This window comes from Carassius carassius, chromosome 30, assembly GCF_963082965.1.
Source record: "Carassius carassius chromosome 30, fCarCar2.1, whole genome shotgun sequence".
Lineage (NCBI taxonomy): Eukaryota > Metazoa > Chordata > Actinopteri > Cypriniformes > Cyprinidae > Carassius > Carassius carassius.
The window spans coordinates 9185433-9204906 of record NC_081784.1 but is presented as its reverse complement, the minus strand read 5'-3'; the positions used below and the strand labels follow the sequence as shown (position 1 = coordinate 9204906).

At 38.0% G+C, this 19474-nt stretch overlaps 1 protein-coding gene across 1 annotated transcript in view; it reads left to right on the top strand.

Annotated features, from left to right (window-relative positions):
- LOC132110296 (ADP-ribose glycohydrolase MACROD2-like) overlaps positions 1-19474 on the top strand; it is a 577997-nt gene that overhangs the window by 220804 nt on the left and 337719 nt on the right. Inside the window, exon 5 of the mRNA XM_059516865.1 lies at positions 3483-3599. Coding sequence (XP_059372848.1) covers positions 3483-3599 — 117 coding nt within the window. The remainder of the gene's footprint in view (positions 1-3482; positions 3600-19474) is intronic.

Here is a 19474-nt window from a genome sequence, read left to right as displayed (position 1 = left end):
TGCTATTACTGAGGGTTTATTTCCTGCGTTAATTCTTCCCTTCTGCTGAACCCAAATATTCACGCATGCATGTTGAATATCTATTCAACATACTACATGAATTTATGGCCTTTTAACTGTGCTCACAATTTGCAATAGCATGCTCCACTTCCTGTAACACTCATCTCTCAAAGGCTGTGGTGTGCTTGACCAGGCGTATACACGAGAGGCGTGATTCACAGCCAACTGACTTTTAATGCTAACGCATAAGAGCTGTAATAATGTACTTTGCATGCTGCAAAATATGCTGTTTTACAGCAATGTTGTTTGCTAAGCTAGATACTTTGTATTTAATGGACTTTGTTTAAAGGGGCCTGCTATATAGTAGACATTGTTTTATAAAGCGTTAAAAATTATACAATAGCTGGTTCTGGTCCTCGAATTTGATTAGCTCAGAGTTCTGATATACATCAGTGGAACTTTGTCAGTCTGTTAATTAGAGATTGTCAGTGATTCCTGCTGTAGGCTAGGTAACATCATAAGGCCATGTGTCCACCGAAGCATTTTTTCCCACAGGCTAGCAAATTTTTTCAGTTGTTTTCAATGGGTGCATTATGTTTTTTTATTTTAAACGCCAGGAGTGTGACCAGGTGCTGAGCATTTATTTCAGCACTTGACTTTTTTCCTCTGCTCCAATGCATAAGGATTTGCAACTCTGGGTAAAACGCAGAGCTCATAACTGTCAATTTTTAGTCATATAACCAATCACAATGGAGGAGGGGCGGGACTAATACCAAACCGACCAACAGTTACACCCTGCTTGTACTATGACTGAACAACAATGGAGAAGTTAATATTGCTTGACTCCTAGTATTCATGTCTCCACCAGATGGAATTCCCAGACTACCACAATATTTTATGAAGAATAATGCTTGCAGAAACCTGTCACTTGCGATGTGTCTGCCATATTACAGTACTTTAGCGGATATTCTGCTTCATAGCAACCAAAGCATCTAAATATCGCAGAAGTACTCTCTAACACTCAGAACGCCTGCTGTTTTTATCTGGCTAAAAATGCTTTGGTGGACTCACGGTCCTGTAGGAATTACTTTTTGAGTGAATCTGTGAATCAATAAATCATTCACTGAACCAATCGCTTCAATACACCTGACTTGTTATAAGTGTGTCATTGAATACTTAACTTAACCGATTTGTTTAAAAATGAGGGTTCATGAAATGAAATGAACAAGTCCATCTTTATGAGTGAAGCATTAACTTGTTCACTGATTCATTCAGGAACGAAACAAACAGCTCTCTTTATTGAGTGAGTCACTGAATCATTCTCAAAAATCGAATTGTTCAAAAACTTTGATTCATTCAGGAATCCAACACAAATACTGTCTGTTGCTGTGAGTCACGATGGTCTGTACTGTACTGCTGTTGTTTGGAGCTGTTTTCATTGACAGAACAGAAGTAGACAACATAATATTGTTTTAAAATGTAAGGTTTTCAATATTAACTTTTTTTTTTTAAAGTTCTATCCTGCTCAGTGGTAGGCCACAGGAGCAGTGAGCAGCATAGAGCGCCCTCTGTCGGCTGTAAACGGTAATGTTTTCTCTTGGTTCATTTCTCCTTTTTCATTTCTCTTGGTTCATTTCAAATTAATTTGATAAATTATATATATATATATATATATATATATATATATATATATATATATATAGATAGATAGATAGATATTTATTTGATAAATAAGTCGCACCTGACTATAAGTCGCAGGACCAGCCAAACTATGAAAAAAAGTGCGACCTATAGTCCGGAAAATACGGTAGTTTTTGTGAACTTAGGAAGTTTCTGACTAGGAAGAAGTGCAATGAAAATGGGGCTTAGATTTTTTTGCCAAAGCTGTTCGCACTCATTTACAACGTCATTGAAAATGAATGAGCGAGTGGATCAGGTCGATCATGAAATTCAGCTCGAGCTCATCCTCTCTGCTGTAACAGCGGGCTGTCTGTCATCTTTATTGCTTCTCATCTGCTTGTGTCATTAGCGTACTGAGACTGATCTCCTTTATGACATGCTGTTCATCTCTCTGCAAACCTGATCAGTGGCATCAGCTAAAACATACATTTTGGTCACATGTATCAAGACCTGTTGGCTGGGGTGTTCAATCAATCACAGTTTGTGAAGCTTTTTTTTAAACACAGGAATGATTTGTCTTCATTTGTTCAAAGTCAACATGAACACCATTTTTAACTCACTGAATGTCAATAATGTGTCATTTTGGTGTGAAAAACAATGCAACTAGATTTTTATGTTTCATGTGAAAAAGAAATAGTTTGTTTTGTCCCAAATATGTTAGAAACCCAAAGTGGTTAACATTTTCTGTTATTTTGTCTGCCATGCAATAAATAAAAATCTGATTTAGAAAGAAAATAGAGAAAAAATGAAGCTTTAAACCTCTATATGTTACTATAAAAATAAAAGTAGGAAAGGGCTATATTTGATTGGGTTGTGAAAGGTGGCCTGTCCTATAATTGGTTAAAATGTTTGTCCAACGTCATCCTTGGTTACATTGGCAGAATAGATAATATTGTACGTTTTCAGATATTGAAAAAAGTTATTACATTTTGATGAAAGATTATGACAACTTTTTTTTCCTTTGACGTGACATGTGCATACTGTAAATGGGGTTAATTAAAATGTCATGTTCTCTTTATAAAGATCTTCTTGAAAATAGAGTATAGGAGTTCTGCGTCTGTGTATTTCTGCTACATGTTCTGCAGGTTTTTCATTTTTCTTACAACTGTACCTTTATGATGTTTCTCTGTGATTGATTATGGATCATGGGCTTTAGAGGAAGATAAATCATTTGGATTTCTATTTCTCTGTCTACTCATGTAAGCTGTACTATCAGTCAACTGTATCCAAGGCTTAACCATGTGAAATTAAAACACTGGAAGGTGGGAACAGCCAAGGGAAAACAACACAAAACAAAAGCTTCAAGGCAAAAGACATTCATGTTATATAAATCAACAGTGCATGGGGATATGAAGCACTTTTTTGTATCAGTAGTTCAATGATCATACCTTCTTCTTCCACTAGGACTGACAACATATCTCTAAGTGTTTTTGTTTTTTTATTTTGTTGATGCCTGTATGAATTTGTTTTTATTTTAAAACCCTAATTAATTAGAATAGCTCAGCACAGAATTGAAATCATCATAATTTCTTCATATTGTTCCAAACCAGAATGCGTTTGTCTTCTGTACATCACAAAAAGAGAAATTTTGAAGACCTTTATATATTTTTTTTTCTTAATGTTTTTAAATGTTTTTTCTATTGGACATATAAAGACATTGTTACAGGCTATGAACTGTTGTTGTGTGTGTCTCTTCTTCTGTAGTGTTGGAACAACATGAGCGTGTATTTTTATTTCAGCAAGATAAAATAAAAAATTCAACATTTCTGTTGTCATATCAGTGTTGTATTTCTCTCTTTCAGTGGATGGTTGTATACACAGAGCCGCGGGCCATCTCCTGTATGAAGAGTGCCACTCGTTAAATGGCTGTGAGACTGGAAAAGCCAAAATCACCTGCGGCTACGACCTTCCTGCTAAATGTAAGTATCAGCATGTTGTCCTTATTTTTTATTTTATTAATTTTTTTTTTTTTTGTTGGAAGTGAAGATCACTGAATTCAGAAGCCAAGGGAGCAGCAGCGCTCACAAACCTACCTTCTAGTTTTTTTTTTTTACAATTAACATGACTTCTAGAGTTAATCACCGGTGTAATAAGTGAGTGTTTTCCGTGCTTCAACTTTGTGATGTTCCTGCGGCAGAGCACCCATTGTTTGCAGCGACGCAGTTTGAGCGTGTATGTGTGATTAATGGAGTGGTATTATTAGTGCGCTTATTATCATGATGACTTGCTGTGATGTGCTTGGCTGGCTGAAGGGGCCATCTATACTCCAACAAAGACATTAAGGGAACTATTAGTTTGCAATTTGATTGATATTTCATCCTTGATTTATTCCATTAGCTTATGGCATTCTCTGATTCATGTGAGTGATGACGAGCATCATGCTGGTAGCGGCTGGAAGACTGTGTATCTACGAGGCAGCGGAGTGGGATTTAGAATATGAGAGGGTGTCTTGTGTCATGCCATCTGCCTGCTGTGGTGAAGATTTGTGTAAAAAAAAACACGTTCTCTTTATTTATTCCTTCTTTTTCTGTCATAAAACTTATTTGAACAATGTCTAAAACTTGGTATAACAAGCACTTCCTGTGTTTGTTTGCCTCTTTAAGAAGATTCGCTTTATGTATCCCCCTATTATAAGTTGCTTTGGATAAAAGTGTCTGCAAAATGACTAAATGTAAATGTTAAAACATTAACGGACTCTAATCTACGGGCTTCTCCTGAGGTGGTCTGATGAAGATAAACAATGTCATTGCTCTTCTAAACCCCATTAGATGGTGATTTGCAGGTCTTAGCTAGTGCTGGGCGGTATACCGGTTCATACCGAATACCGGTGTTTATTTTTCTTATGACATGAATTTTTTAAATGCCGCAATACTGGTGTGGTTTAAGTAATGTTCGGAATGCATTTGAGAAGGGTATTTTTTCACTGCTGCACTGTGGCGAAGACACAGCTGTATGTGTTACTAAGCGTGAAAGTTCCGAAACCGAAGTTGAACGTGATGACAGAAGAACCAATTGGACAGCAACCAGCAATCCTGGACAGCAACCAATCTGGCTTCAAAAGTGGCCACTCAACTGAGACTGCTCTGCTCTCGGTTACTGAAGCCCTGCGACTAGCAAAAGCAGCTTCAAAATCCTCGGTACTCATCTTACTGGACCTTTCTGCTGCTTTTGACACTGTTAATGACCAGATTCTCCTGTCCACCCTCAGAAAGATGGGCATCTCTGAAACAGTCCTACCTCTCTGACAGATCCTTCAGTGTGTCTTGGAGGGGTGATGTTTCAAAGTCACACCACCTTGCTACTGGGGTTCCTCAAGGCTCAGTACTTGGACCACTTCTCTTCTCAATCTACATGACATCATTAGGATCTGTCATTCAGAAGCATGGCTTTTCTTATCACTGCTGCGCTGATGACACCCAACTCTACCTCTCATTCCAACCAGATGACCCGACGGTAACTGCTCGCATTTCAGCCTGTCTGAGTGACATCTCTAGCTGGATGAATGACCATCACCTTCAGCTTAACCTTATGAAGACAGAACTCCTGGTGATTCCAGCTAACCCATTGCTTCATCACAACTTCTCTATACAGCTGGGCTCATCAATCATTACTCCTTCGAGGACAGCTATAAACCTAGGAGTTGTGATGGATCATCAGTTAAGCTTCACAGACCACATTGCTACAACTACCCGGTCCTGCAGGTTTGCCTTATACAACATTAGGAAGATTAGACCCTTCCTGTCAGAGCAAGCAACCCAACTTCTTGTCCAAGCTCTTGTTCTCTTCAGACTGGACTATTGTAATGCTCTCCTGGCGGGCCTTCCTGCATGTACTGTCAAGCCTCTGCAATTGATCCAGAATGCAGCAGCGAGGGTTGTCTTCAATGAGCCAAAAAAAGCTCACGTTACTCCGCTCCTCATCAGGTTACACTGGCTACTAGTAGCTGCTCGCATCAAATTCAAGGTACTGATGCTAGCGTACAAGACGACCACTGGCACGGCACCAACTTACCTAAACTCATTGGTTAAATCTTATGTGCCCTCCAGAAGTTTGCTCTCTGCAAGTGATCGATGCCTTGTGGTACCATCCCAAAGAAGTTCAAAATCACTCTCACGGACCTTTTCCCTGGACTGTGCCCAGCTGGTGGAATGACCTCCCAATCTCAATTCGTACAGCTGAGTCTTTACTCATTTTCAAGAAACAGCTTAACACTCATCTTTTTCGCCTGCACTTAACTAACTAACTCTAGCACTTTTCCTTTTCTTGTCTTTTAATTTAAAAAAAAAAAAAAAAAAAAAACAAACAAAAAAACCTACCTATGCGTTCTATACTAGACTAACTGAGACTTGTCATGGCACTTGTATACTGTTGTTGTTTTCTTGTTGACCTGACTGCTTCTATTGTTCTCATTTGTAAGTCGCTTTGGATAAAAGCGTCTGCTAAATGATTAAATGTAAATGTAAATGTAAGAACTCGTCCACAATATCCACTGACCGCCACACATATCCACTGCCCACTGCCATCAGCTCCCATGCCTCACACACACGAGTGCTAGATGCCTCACACACTCAGTGCTAGATATAGCAGCTGTCAGATGCTTTTAGCAGCTTTTTTCCATAGAATATATATACTGACAAACCTAGCGAATGTTTTGGATAAACATTAGCTATGATTCAGTTGGAAGATGTCGCCAGTGCTCTCCTGGCACAGTGTCGTCTCTCTCAGTGTCTGTTCTGTGCAGTGAGCGGCAGAGGAGCATTGCTTTCAGCTGGCCGTACCGCAGCCGACTCGTCAATTAATGAGTACAAAATGGCGTTTCCAATTACCTGCTGCTTACTGACTGTTGGGAATAACAAATATGAGGATAGTTGCATGCTACTGTACATGCATGTTGATTTTATCAGATGATGTCGCGATTATAAATGAGAGTGACTCCTGGTTAATATATATAAATGGGTCGTGTTTCGTCACTATTTAGAGTGGAATTTTTCTGCAATATTCACTCATAATGACAGTTAAATAGGGCATTCTAAGTCAGTCTACTGCAGTAGCCTATTTCCTCTCTCAATCAGTAGAAAATGTGGTTGACACCCGGTCATTCATGAAAAATTAATTAATTAATTTTTGGTCATACCGCCCACAACTAGTCTTAGCTGGTTTAAGATGGCTTAACTAGCCTCATCAAGCTTGTGTGCAGTCAGCAATATGGTTAGTCAGTTAGTTTAGTTGGCCAACCAGCTGTTCTCCCAGTCTTACCAGCCAGTCCTCTTACATGTGGTTTACTGGTTTAGTTGGCTGACCAGCTTGTCTCACATTCTTAGATAAATTAACTTCTCTCCCAGGCCTGGTTAAACCGGTTTACTTGGTAATCCAGCTGGCATCCCAGCCTTACCAGCAGACTAGTGTTCTTGAATGATGTGGTTTGCTGGTCGTAGCTAGTCTCCCAGGCTTGTTAAACTGGCCAGCTAGCTGGTGTCCCAGGCTTAACAAATAACTAGCCCTGTTAAATGATGTGGTTTGCTGGTTCTGGTTAACTAGTTGGTCTTCCAACCTAGCAACCAGTCTAAAACTAGCAAAACAGACAAATCTAGCAAGCTTCACCAGGATAGGATACAAACAAACCACCTTAGGGTTGTTTTCTTGTATTATTTTGTCTGCACTGTTTTTTCCCCATGTAAACAGGCACTAATCTGAAATTTTTAACCATTACATCTTGTTAAAATTGGTTTACTGTTGCAGAATATTCAATTGCTTTGTGCTTCCTCTAGCTTTTTTAAAACTGTACAATAATACCTCAGTTTTTGTCATTAAATCATACCTCAAATATTCTATAAACACTGTTGCTTGTTTTTGTGTTCTGCTACCTGTCTGTTCTAACAAGAAGCTGATATTGACTAAATGAGAAGCTCTGTGGCTTTCTCTACTGTCCTTGATTTAATGTTATGTCATTTCTGAGCTAAAACAATTGAATTGGATGTTACAGCATCCAGCAACCTTGAAGCAATCTTTCAGGCAGTGATGCCTGAGCTAAAGCTTTTTATAGGCTTATCGAATCCTCTATGGCTGGATGATGTGATTCATTAGTGGAAAGGCAGAACCTTGGCGTGAGGAACATACTGTATGTCTCCTCTTCAGCCCTTAGGAGATTCGTCAGCCCTAAAAACATCAAACGAGTAAGCTGCATTTTGTCTCTTTCAGCATCAGCATCATGTCACTTCATTATTTCTCCTTCAAAGCCGACATCTACTGGAAGTCTTCAAGCTTTCCCTCGCTTCTCTCTTCCTCCCTCCCTCTCTCTTTATATATCCTCATCGTTTGGTTTTCTTGTGTTGAGCATTTACTCTTCTGTGACTAATTTCCACCCACACACCAATTCTGAGACTGTCTGTTTTTATTTTCTTTATTTTCTTTTTATCATGTCAGAATATGTTGTTAAGCATCTTCATTCAATATTTCTATAATGTCTTTGATTTATTTTGTCCATTTTTTGGTTGTGACAACACCAGTTCAGAACCTCTATTCTTGAATTAAATGTGTATGATTCATGAATTGGGTAGAAATAATTAAGCTTTTGGTGAAAGTCAGTCACCCCAAATGTGTCAAACCAGAGCCCAAAATATAGAAAATAACAATGACCCTTACCTATTAGGGTTGAAAATCTTTAAATCAATCTTTCATTCTTATTTGATTCAGTGGGCCTGTATCTCATTCTGATTCTTGATGCTTCTCAGGTTTTGAGCAACAGGGTTTATGTCCTTGACTTTCTTTAGTGTTGCACAATGCACACCATACTTGTATTCATAATGTTTTATCTTGTGTATCTTTTCAAGAAGCAGATATCAAATTCAAATTTGAGGAACATTCATAATTTGAGAGTGAATCTTCTTTATGCCACGGTCTTTATGGTAATGGAGGAAGGAAGCTCACCACTCACCACAAACAACACTGCATAGACAAAACAGGCTGGGACAGTTGCCATGGTTATATTTGCAACTTGCAGCACATTATAATGCATATTTATCATCTCCGAGGCTCGTTCTGATTGGACACACAAGCTCTCTCAGCATCACTAACTTGTATGTTTGCGTTCCATGGGCATCTGCTGCGAGATGGTTTACTCTGCTGCGCCACAGAGACAACCAGGGAGAACAGGATGCAAATGGCACAGATGGTCCTTTTACCTTTTATATCTTGGCATAGTCAAATATTTCCAACATGGGCTTTTTATGCTTCCATAATTTGCCAGAACGTGAGTGCTTTTCCCCTCTGATCTGCTCTCAGAAAGTGTATCCATCTCTTTTTCGAGAGGCACGGAGAGAGGGAGCTCTTCTACCTCAACCTTTTCTGGAGTCTTACTTGCGGGCTTCTCTCTTCCCTCTGGAATTGACGAAAACATAGATTTAACATTGTGCAAGACCACTTTCTCTCGCTCTTTCCCTTTTCTTTGTTTCCTTCCTGCATTCCTTCCTCTAGTTTCAGTTGACCTCATAGACTGAGGTTCTGAAGCAGACACCACTCAAAGAAATTCATACTAGTTTATAAAACATCTTTTTGCATTCATTTTGCCTGTTGCATAAACAAGCATGTAGCCCATGACAGTCACCAATGTATTCAATTCATTCAATTTGAAAGGATGAGTAACAGGCCATTGTCCCTGTCCTAGATGATGAAAAATAACATTTAATTAAATATCTGTTTTGTCTTCAGCATGTTTTTATTTTTATACCTGTTTGTATCTCAAAGGCTTTCATAACTAATAAAAAAAAACTGACAAATAAATGGCAGGGTTTGTGTGGTCAGAAAGGAGCTGGAAGCTCTTAACTCTTTCCCCGCCATTGAGGAGTTATCTTGTCATTTAGAAGAGTTTTTATGGCTTTTCATGTTTTCACTGTTATACACTTGGGGGCTCTATTACGTATCTTCTGAACGAGTACAAAACCTCCCGAACAAAAACACACGTGAACAGGATGGAGAAACAAGTGATCTCTTATGTAAACAGATGCATATTAAAAATAATGCGATCATCAGCAACAGACATTAATGAAATGTGCATAATGTTACAGAGTAAAATGTTGATCCAGGAAGTGGTATATGTCTGTGCAAGCTTTGGAGGTATTGATTGAAGCAATTTACTGGATTTATACTTTGATAATCGTACTGAATATTATGCAGATGTAGTTTTTGACAAAAATGCGATTTTCTCAGCTTTTTGCTCAGAATGATGCATTTTTATGAAACCTACCTATATTCAAGTGTTGATAAAAAGAATGCTTTAAGCTAGAATTAAACAGATTAATTTTCTTTTAAAGTAGAGCCTCTGATCTTTATTTTGGTGTATTGCATAATAATATATTCATACAGCAAAATATACTGAAGTTCCATCAAATTTGAGTGAAAATTATCAAAATCACTGGCAGTGGCTGGCAACTTAAAAAAAAATGTTGGCTGGGAAAGAGTTAAGGGGATTTCAGTTAAAGTTGTACCTAGTGAGAGAAACTCCTCATCAAATACTCATTCCTCAAAGGCATCGGGACTGGCCTTCATCCCTGCTACAATCTATCAAGGTCACTGGATTGCAAATGATATTGCCTTAGCTAATGTCGCAAACGCAAAAGAGAGGGGAGGGAAAAAAAAGCCTAAGGGATAAAATGTTTCCTTGTGTTTGGACAGAGACACTGAACACCAAGAAGAAACAACCCACCATCAGCCTCAGGAAAGTGCCTGTAAATAATGAGCTAAAACCCAACTAGCCCGGCTCTTTTTCTCATACGCATATTTACATGAAGCCGATTGGACGTGACATCTAAAAAAGTGCCCTTTTGGATTGCTGTTCCCATCATTTGACTCTCTCTTGCCAAAGACAAGAAAATTGGGCGCTATTAGTGATCAGCAGACCTCTTTCTTCTGGTTTTTTCATGCATTCTCACTTGTTTTTTTGCTTTTGACTTAGAACCAAGACTTGTATCTCAGAGGCAAATGGGACACTTGTAGGATCAGGCTGTCACATGTGGCACACATTACTGAAGGCCATGGGGTTATTAATAAATGACAGTAATTATCCTCCCACCATAGTGGAAAAAGGCACTAAATAAAACTGCCTGTGTTACCTCGATCTGACAATGAAGTCAGTGATTTATTTAAGACAATAGCCTTTTTTTGAGAGTTGCTCCACTTCAGTAAATAATTTATTACATTAAGGTGCATGCTTCAAAAATTGTATAATATAATTACTTTGTGTATTGTGTTAAATGTCAAGGCCAACTGTATTAAAAAGCATGTGTAATTTATGGTATTCATTTTGTTTTATTTTAAAAGAATATTACAAGTTTAGTACAGGTTGAGCTTAGTCTAGAGCATAATTGTTGATTACCACAATTATTATGATAAAAGCCAAAATGTGTGAAGTTTAATGATATTTCATTAGGTTTATATAATTATTAAAACATGTATTATTTGAACTGTTTAATCATAATTTTACAGTCATTTTAGTATTTATGGAATTTTGTTATCATGCCAATGACATTTTAAAATTGGATATAACTTTTACTTATTTTTTTTTACATTGGTTTTATGTCATATTGTTATGTTGTGGCTTTACTTAAAAAAAGGGAGTAAGCCCATTCAATTCCATAATTATAATACTCAATAAAACATTTATGTAACCTGAAATATTCCTTTAAAAGTTGAACACAGAGTAAAGGCTTATACAGTGCGGGTGCTTTTTGTTTTTATGGAGCGCATATTTATTGTCTAAAGTTTCTGCATAAATTTACTTTTTAACAAAATCCTTCTGTATTTTATATTCATCATATCCCTAAAACAACTCTTTGTCTCTCGACACACTGAAATAAAAGGACAAAGATCATTTGCAAAAATATCAAATATTAATGCAACGTTTGATGGTGCTTGAATATCACTTCAAAACACTTTAGCAATGTGGTCATAAATACTCTGGCTAATCAACAGACGGAAACATTAGATGTAGCATTGTTATGAATTATTGAACCATCACAGAAAAGCAGATCCATTCTGTGTTTGCAGACATGTTGCACCCCCTTCCCTTTTTCCTTTTGAAGAAAACAAAGCATAGTTTGGTTTGTTTGTGTAGATGGAGCGTTTGACCAAGGTCACATCTCTGACTTTGATGTGTCAGCTAACATTAATCCACACACTCATGTTCCTGTAAAAGCAGTGCAGTTTACTCTTTTCCTTCAAATCTTCTTTTTTTCCTGTCAGAAGGTTTTCATTCAGTGTTCAAGGCGAATTACATCTAATTGCCAATTTACATCTACATACACATTTCAGTTATTATTATAATGCTTTTCTGCATCACATCTACTATGATCAATCGGATAAATACATAATATCACTTTAAAATGATTGCATGATATCTAATGCTCCTCTATTTAACAGTGCGGGGCAGATTTTATCAGCCCAAAATGTTGTGGGCTACTTGAAGGAATGGAGGAGGAAACTGGTTTTATCCCTCTCCTCTTCTGTTTCTTTTAGTATCTTCTCATCTCTTCTCCTCAAGCCCAGAATGGTCTTATCTTTATTAATTCACTTCTCCGTAAACAAAACTGTACAGTATTTAGCATCAGCTATCTCTGGGTTTAGCTCCAGCACATTAATTGTTAAAGCCAAGGAGGACTGCCAGGGAAAAGATAAAGTCCCTGAGGAAAGTTGAAAGTTCCTGAAGACAGATGAGAAAAAGAACGCATGGAGAAGAACGGAGGAGGAAGAGAGGGACTTGCGCTCGCCGATTTTGTCTGAAATCACCCACTCTATCGTTGCTTTTTGTTTTTCTCCCTGAGGTGGCCACAGATTGACAGTTTAAAATCCTTTCAGTGTTATTTAATGTTCTGTTTGGATTTACTCTCATTTTCTTTAAGATAAAACCACAATGTACGCTCTAAATAATACATTATGCGCTGGTGTTGAAATTCGCTGAAACTACACATTCTCAAAGGATTCAGGGCCGCGTGTGTTTTCTATTTTCGTTTGTGCTGATCATTCGATAATTGTGGTTCTGAGTCTGTTGTTGTCACGACATCATGTTAGACATCGCTCTAATGTTTGCAGTGCTTGAAAGGTTTGTTTCTCTGTCTAGTGCTTAACATTGCCTACAGTACACAGCACCTATGCCAATGCCACAGTGTTTTTAGTGCTAAAAAACAAACAAAAGCAAATCCTTTATGCACATAATTTATAGCATATGTTATATAGACTTTGCCAATGGCCAATTTGGTCAATTTTTAAAGCAGGTAAGCATTGAACAGTGTGTTGAATGTCTGATTAAGATTTCAAGTCTTTCAAACCAAATATTTCTTTCATTTAAAACAAATATCCAAGGTTTGTAATATGTTTTATAACGAATACAATAGACTCTCCTGGTTCTAGCAATTGCAGAACTGTGGGGGGCCCCATTTAATGCATCTGAGGGCAAAAGACGTCCATGCAGATGTTGTGTTTCAAACACCCTGCTATTAGTGCATTTCAGAGGCACAGCGTGATGGATGGACAGAAATGATTTAAGTGAGTGGTGACCGAGGCTAAAACAAGCCTCAGAGTTCGAGTGAGGAACACGGCCTGTTTGGTCTGTCTCAACTTTGACCACAAACACGCAGGGTTCGCCGGCTCGATGATTAGCTCTTGCAGTTTCAGACAGGCTGTTCATGGAGGGAGTGTTTTGTTATCGAGTCGTTCAAGAGCGCGCTGAATGCCTTTGAAATTAATGCTGTGAAAGTTTTAGAGCTTTCAGCATCTTATCCGAGCGCAAACTTGAAAGAAACAAAAACTAAAAACAGATTAAGGTGGGGGGGGCGGGGGGTAGGCTATGCCAGTTTTTACTTGCGTTGTCCTCTAGGCAAGGAGAAATGAGAGAAGACCGATAAGAGAGGTAAAACTAATACTCATAATTATAGGATGACTGCTGTAGAATCATGTAGAACATAGAAATATAATATCTTGCCTTGTGTCAGAAATGACTGTGTCAAGCCAAGTTGAATCAGTACGGGAATGTAAGATTTACATTTAAAATAAAGTTACTAATGCGTTATGCAATTCTTAAGTCTCGTTTTGCTGAACATAATTTTTTTCAGTTAGATTCTCATGAACATTATAATGATGTATATACTGTATACAAGAAGATCTATCAACTGTGTATAAAATGTACTTTGACGTGAACAAAAATAAATCACTTTTTTAATTTGCATCTCTAATTCCACTGGCAGCTTCTTATGATGAGCTACCATGGAATACATATTCATGGAACAACAATGATGCATGTTTTTCTTCAAGAGCAGGACCGGTGTGTGAGTAATGTCATGTTCATGGGCTCAGTTCAATAAGTTAATGGGTAATTATCTCAAATATGGTTGTTCTTTCTTCAAGATGAGCTATTCATAGTGACTCATGAATTACTGTTTCACTCCTTTTCTCTTACTTGAGTAGGAAGCAATCTGATATTCATTATTCATGGTTTTTATTTTTTTTTATTTTTCCAGAAATGTTTAATTGTGTATCATATATTTTTAGACTTTTTCAGACTCTCAGTCTCTATTTTAAGTCTCGTTCTGTTTGTAAAATGACTACCTTCTCAGTTTGCTGTCTTCAGTGTCAATTAACATTTTACTAACTCACTGCATAGAAAATTCGATAATTATGGCATAAAGTTAAATTGCGTTGCACCAGGCGCGCTGCAGCATTTATTAACCAGTTTTGAAGGTCGTCTCGTCATCATCTCCATCAGCATCAAACTCTCACCCCAAGCCAGATGCCAGGACACTGATATTTACAGTAAACAAACCTGGTGCAATAATACAAATCATTAGCACATGTCTTAGCTATAGTGTGATGAATTTGAGTGGGTTAGCGAGGAGAAATCACTCATATGCTCTGTTTCATCCAAGGACCATCTTTTTGCCTCTCTTTTCCTTGCAAATGAAAATTAATTACACAGAAGTACCCACTATTGATAAGTGGCACTAAATTATCCCTCCAAATCATTATCGCTTCACTGGGTTGAGTTTGTCACCCAGAGCTCCATCCTGTCATCTGTTTGGACACCTTTGACGCTCCTGCAAAGATGACTGTCTACTTTAATTTGGTTATTGGTGGTCTGCCTACGACTCTCTCCTCTGTCAATTTGTTACTCTGTCCTTTTTTGCCACCCTTTTAGCACATGACATTTCAGTTTGAATTGAAACTTTCAGCATTGACCCTCTCCAAGCATGATTACTTACTTCTAAGTGTATGTTATGTGTTTTATGTGGATTAAGTTTGTATATGAGCTCTATTGAAAGACGAAGAGGAAAAAAACATTAGAGGAAAATCTTTCATGTTGGCTGTTTTCAGAATACAGACAGCTTCTTTTTCTCCATTTGTTGAAGTGGCCCACGGTGCTATGTGTGATCTTCCTGAATCAAAATTTCTCACTTCACGCTTTAGTCAGAGTTTTGCCTCAGGTCTTTTTTTCTCAGCTATTCATGGTTTAGAATTATTTGATAGCTCAGCACTGAATAGGTGCTCTAATGTGATATATTTTCATTATGCAACTGTGGAAAATGCTCTGTTGCTGGCAAATGAAAAAGAATATTACACGCCTATCTCTAAATAGATAAGTCTGAAACATTTATGTTGTGGTTTTAATGTTATTACAGTATTTTTTTTCCTTGGGAAAGCACAAGTATGCATGTTAAACAGGGTTCTGCTTTTGGGGAAGTTTCATGATGCAAATAATACACTTTAGGTGAACAAAGAATTTATTCAAGGTTCATGTTTCTCTTTAAAATGAGACATTACACTTGTTTTCATGTTTTAAGTGCTCTCATATTTTCAGGCAACTTTGTGAAATGGCAATGTGGACCCCCAATAACTCAACAGCTGCTTGCAGAGCAGAAAGGGACAGGTAGGCTGGTGGCTCTGGAAACAGCAAGTGTGCACATCGTAAATGTCACCTACACACATAAAGTTGTTTCAAACTTTAATGGAAATCCAGAGTCTGGCAGTCCAGAGTCTTGCAGGCCATCATTCTGTGTGACATTCAGACCGTAGTTGATAATACTATTCCGGAATCTGAATTGAGGTATAAAACGAAAATGCAGAATTCAAACTTGAATTATTACAATAAAACTGTGATTTTTTTTTAGAATAAATGTTAACAAGACAATTTTTAAATGTAGGTTTGACTTTAATGTTTAACGTAAGCTCCACCTTCTTTCTTTTTCAAACTCTTGTTTGAAAGTTTTTTAAAATAATTGAAAAGTTTTAAGCTTTGTAGGCTAGCTCATTTCCTGTCAATGTAAAGATGCGAACATGTGCACACAGCAGCTTTGTTGATCATTAAATACTTGACATTGGCATTATGGACATATATATTATATATATAAATATATTACTATGCTCAAACATCTGCTGTATCAAGAGAGATGAATTACTTCAGTTTTCACATTCTAATCAAAAGCTGCTCTATTGCCTTATTGAATGTAATTACTGAGCAGTCATCAAAACCATCTGAACACTCTGTTAATTGGTAGCTGTAGTTTTCTAGACTTCTCTCCTTCCCTCCCCTTCCTTTTTTACCGCTACTCCAGAATATTTGTGTTTCTTTTGTTGGCTGGACCTGTCAGTCGCACCGATGCCTCTGGGGGTTGGTATAATTTGGTAATTTTGCCTAAACGGTGAAACAGTGATTATGTGGCATCAGCTGCAGGCCTGTCAGAGAGACGCTCAGCGCTCATCCATCACCACAAATGTGCTACTGGGAAAAAAAAGGTACTCCGATAGACTGGAATGGAGGAGGGAAAATGCAACAGAGGGCAGGTTGGGGGTGTAAAATGGTACCTGTGAGTGTCTATGGGTCCTGGTTTGGGCAGGAGAGAGGCACTGGTGCTTTTTAATAACAGGGATGAATCAGTGGTGAAAGGGATTCTGGGAAGGTCAGCTTTCAAGAGAGGAATGTAGTGAGGGCGTTGGACTAATGTGGGTCTGTCTGTTCTGCCCACATGCTCGCACAGGGCTCGATCTGTCTATTTACCCATATTCCATTGCTCTCCATTGAACCATCATCACTCTTTCCTTTCTCCATCTCTTATCTGTCTCTCCCTGGTTGAGGTGTCTAGGTTCTTTTGAGAATCTCCATGTCCGAATAGGTCCTAATTTCACTAAAAGCACACAGAAAGGCACGTGGCTTGACTTCCTCCCCAGAAATTCAATTTAAGACATTTCATCCTTACGGAAACTGCTTTAAAACCATCCAGAAATCATCTTCATGAATTTGTCAGCGGAAGTGACTTTCTGGTACTGATTTAAGACTAATATCTCGCATTTATCAAACAGCGTTTGGTGTTGTGCAATCCTTCATTAAGCAGCCCACCACCATAAAAATAAGCAGCCGTTGCGCATACCGTAAGCCCCCGTGTTTAATAAAAACAGACACGAGAGAGTGAGTACAAATGTGGTCCTCCAGCTTACAAGAGCCAAAAGCAATTCCGCCAATGCAGTCAATAATTAGGAGACAGATGGGCAAATTGGAAGCAGCCAAGTAATGAAAATCACAGAGGCAGCATTGGGACCGTTACTGTACCGCTTCAGCATCTTCTTTTTATGTTGAGCATCTACAAAAACACAGAAGAAAAGGCACCTGGATATGATGTTTCTCAAGCTTAGTGCCTTTGTTTACCTCTCAGAAAAGATATAGCAGCAGAGCTAATTAAGACTAGCGAGTAGGCAAAGTCCTGTTACGCCATTTTTCCGCTAATTATGTCTGAACACAGACTGCTAAATAGTTTCTTCTCAGTCCTTGATGTTCCCTTTGCTAAATTGCAGTCAGTACTTGCGTTACTTCCGCTCGTTATGTTTTAAGGCTTGAATGCTCATTGCCTGAGTGTTTGGGTATTTTCCTCTCTCTCTCACTCATGAAATTCTCAGCTTGACGTGAATATAGCATTAGCGGCGAGGGCGTTTTTATTTGACGGCTCGGCAAAGGAGAGATGTCAAGGGTCGAAGCTGAGCTGCGTTCGATGGTGCTGCGAGAAGCCGTATCGTTTGACCTCGTCGAAATCCCACAGTGCCATTTTTTGTTTTTTAATGTTGTGGATTTAGCTCAGCACTTGCTCCTTTAAATGCCATTAACCCTCTAATAAAAGTGCATACAGCTGTCTATAAAGCCTAATGGGTGAGCCAAGGCATACACTAAGCCATTTGTGTGTGTGGTCAGGAAGGGAAATCTTGACAAAAACTCAGAAGTATAAGACTTCATAAAACAGAGTAAAGTGCTCTTAAATTACACTGTCAAAACCTGTAAATGATCTGATATCTATGAAATAGTCCACCCTCTATTCAGAATTGTTCCAAGTGATACATTTCAACTCACGCTCATAAAACGCTTGCTCTGAAGGTGTTGCTATTAAGTTCGACTTGCACAAAATGTGGGTTATTGTTTTTATATTTTTCTATGTTGCATAGTAAATTCTGCAAAATGCAAATAATGCAAACAGTTCCTGTGAAATGCAAATAACATCCTGCTGACCCTGAAATGGCTTACCTGAAACATTAGAAACCCCCTTCAGAATGGTAGTGCATTAAAAGCTTGGATAGCCCATTTATCCATTTACACTGTTAGTCTGGCTGTGTAATTCATTCATTCAGTGAATGGTTTGTTCATTCATCATCAAAACTTATGTATAAACATGAATTAAATTTTGCGGTTTGTTATTAAACATTACATCTATTAGAAAATTTGTTCCTACATTCTCGGATATGTGAGCTCCAGGGCATCAGCGTCCATTCAGCCCCCAAGAGCAGCCTCACCTCGGCCAGATCTTCTGGAGTTTGCAGCTGGCTCTGATGTCCCTATAGTGGTTAAATATGATATATAATTTGCTTTTGGCAAATGCCCCAGTATAGTGATGAGGAGAGTACACTGTAAAAAGCGCTGTCCTTCGGATGAAATGTTAAACCGAGGTCCTGACTCTCTGTGGTCACTGAACATCCCATGGCACTTTTCATAAAGAGTAGCGGTGAATCCCCGGTGACCTGGCCAAATTCCCTCCACTGGCCCTTGTCAATCATGGCCTCCTAATAATCCCCATCCACTGAATCGGCTCGATCTCTTCTCCACCTATAGCTGGTGTGTGGTAAGCGCACTGGCGCCATTGTACAGTGGCTGCCATCGCATCATACAGGTGGTTGAGGAGAGATCACATGATATCATTGTAAAGCGCTTTGGGTGTACAGCAATTCACAGTAAAGCGCTATATAAATGCCACATTCATTTATTTCTAATGGGCAGTCTTTGGTCTCATTAATCTATTATTTGTTCAAGAGCAAATAGTTTTGCCTGAGGGAAAAGTCTCAAAGTCTTGATATATTTTATGTAACTTCACTGCTGGATATCAGAGTGCTGCCTTTGTACTTTTGACTGTATTGCCTAGCAACTTTTATTATGGCTGTTGTTGTTGATTTTGAATTTTTAATATTTAGTCAATTCTATTTTATATAAATAATAGCAATATTTAATAATAGTGTTTGGTATTGAGAGACAGTTTGTGTGTACAAAAGTTTGTAGTCTGTCTTTTTTTAAGAATTAAATACTTTTATTCAGCAAGCATATACAGTATTAAATTAATCAAAAGTTACAGTTACAAGACATTTGTAATGATGCAAAATATGTCTATTTCTATTTGAAATAAATGCTTTTCTTTTGAACTTTCTATTCATAGAATCTTGAAAAAAATTATTACAAACAAAAAATGTATCACAGAAATATTAATGATATTTTATTAATATTATG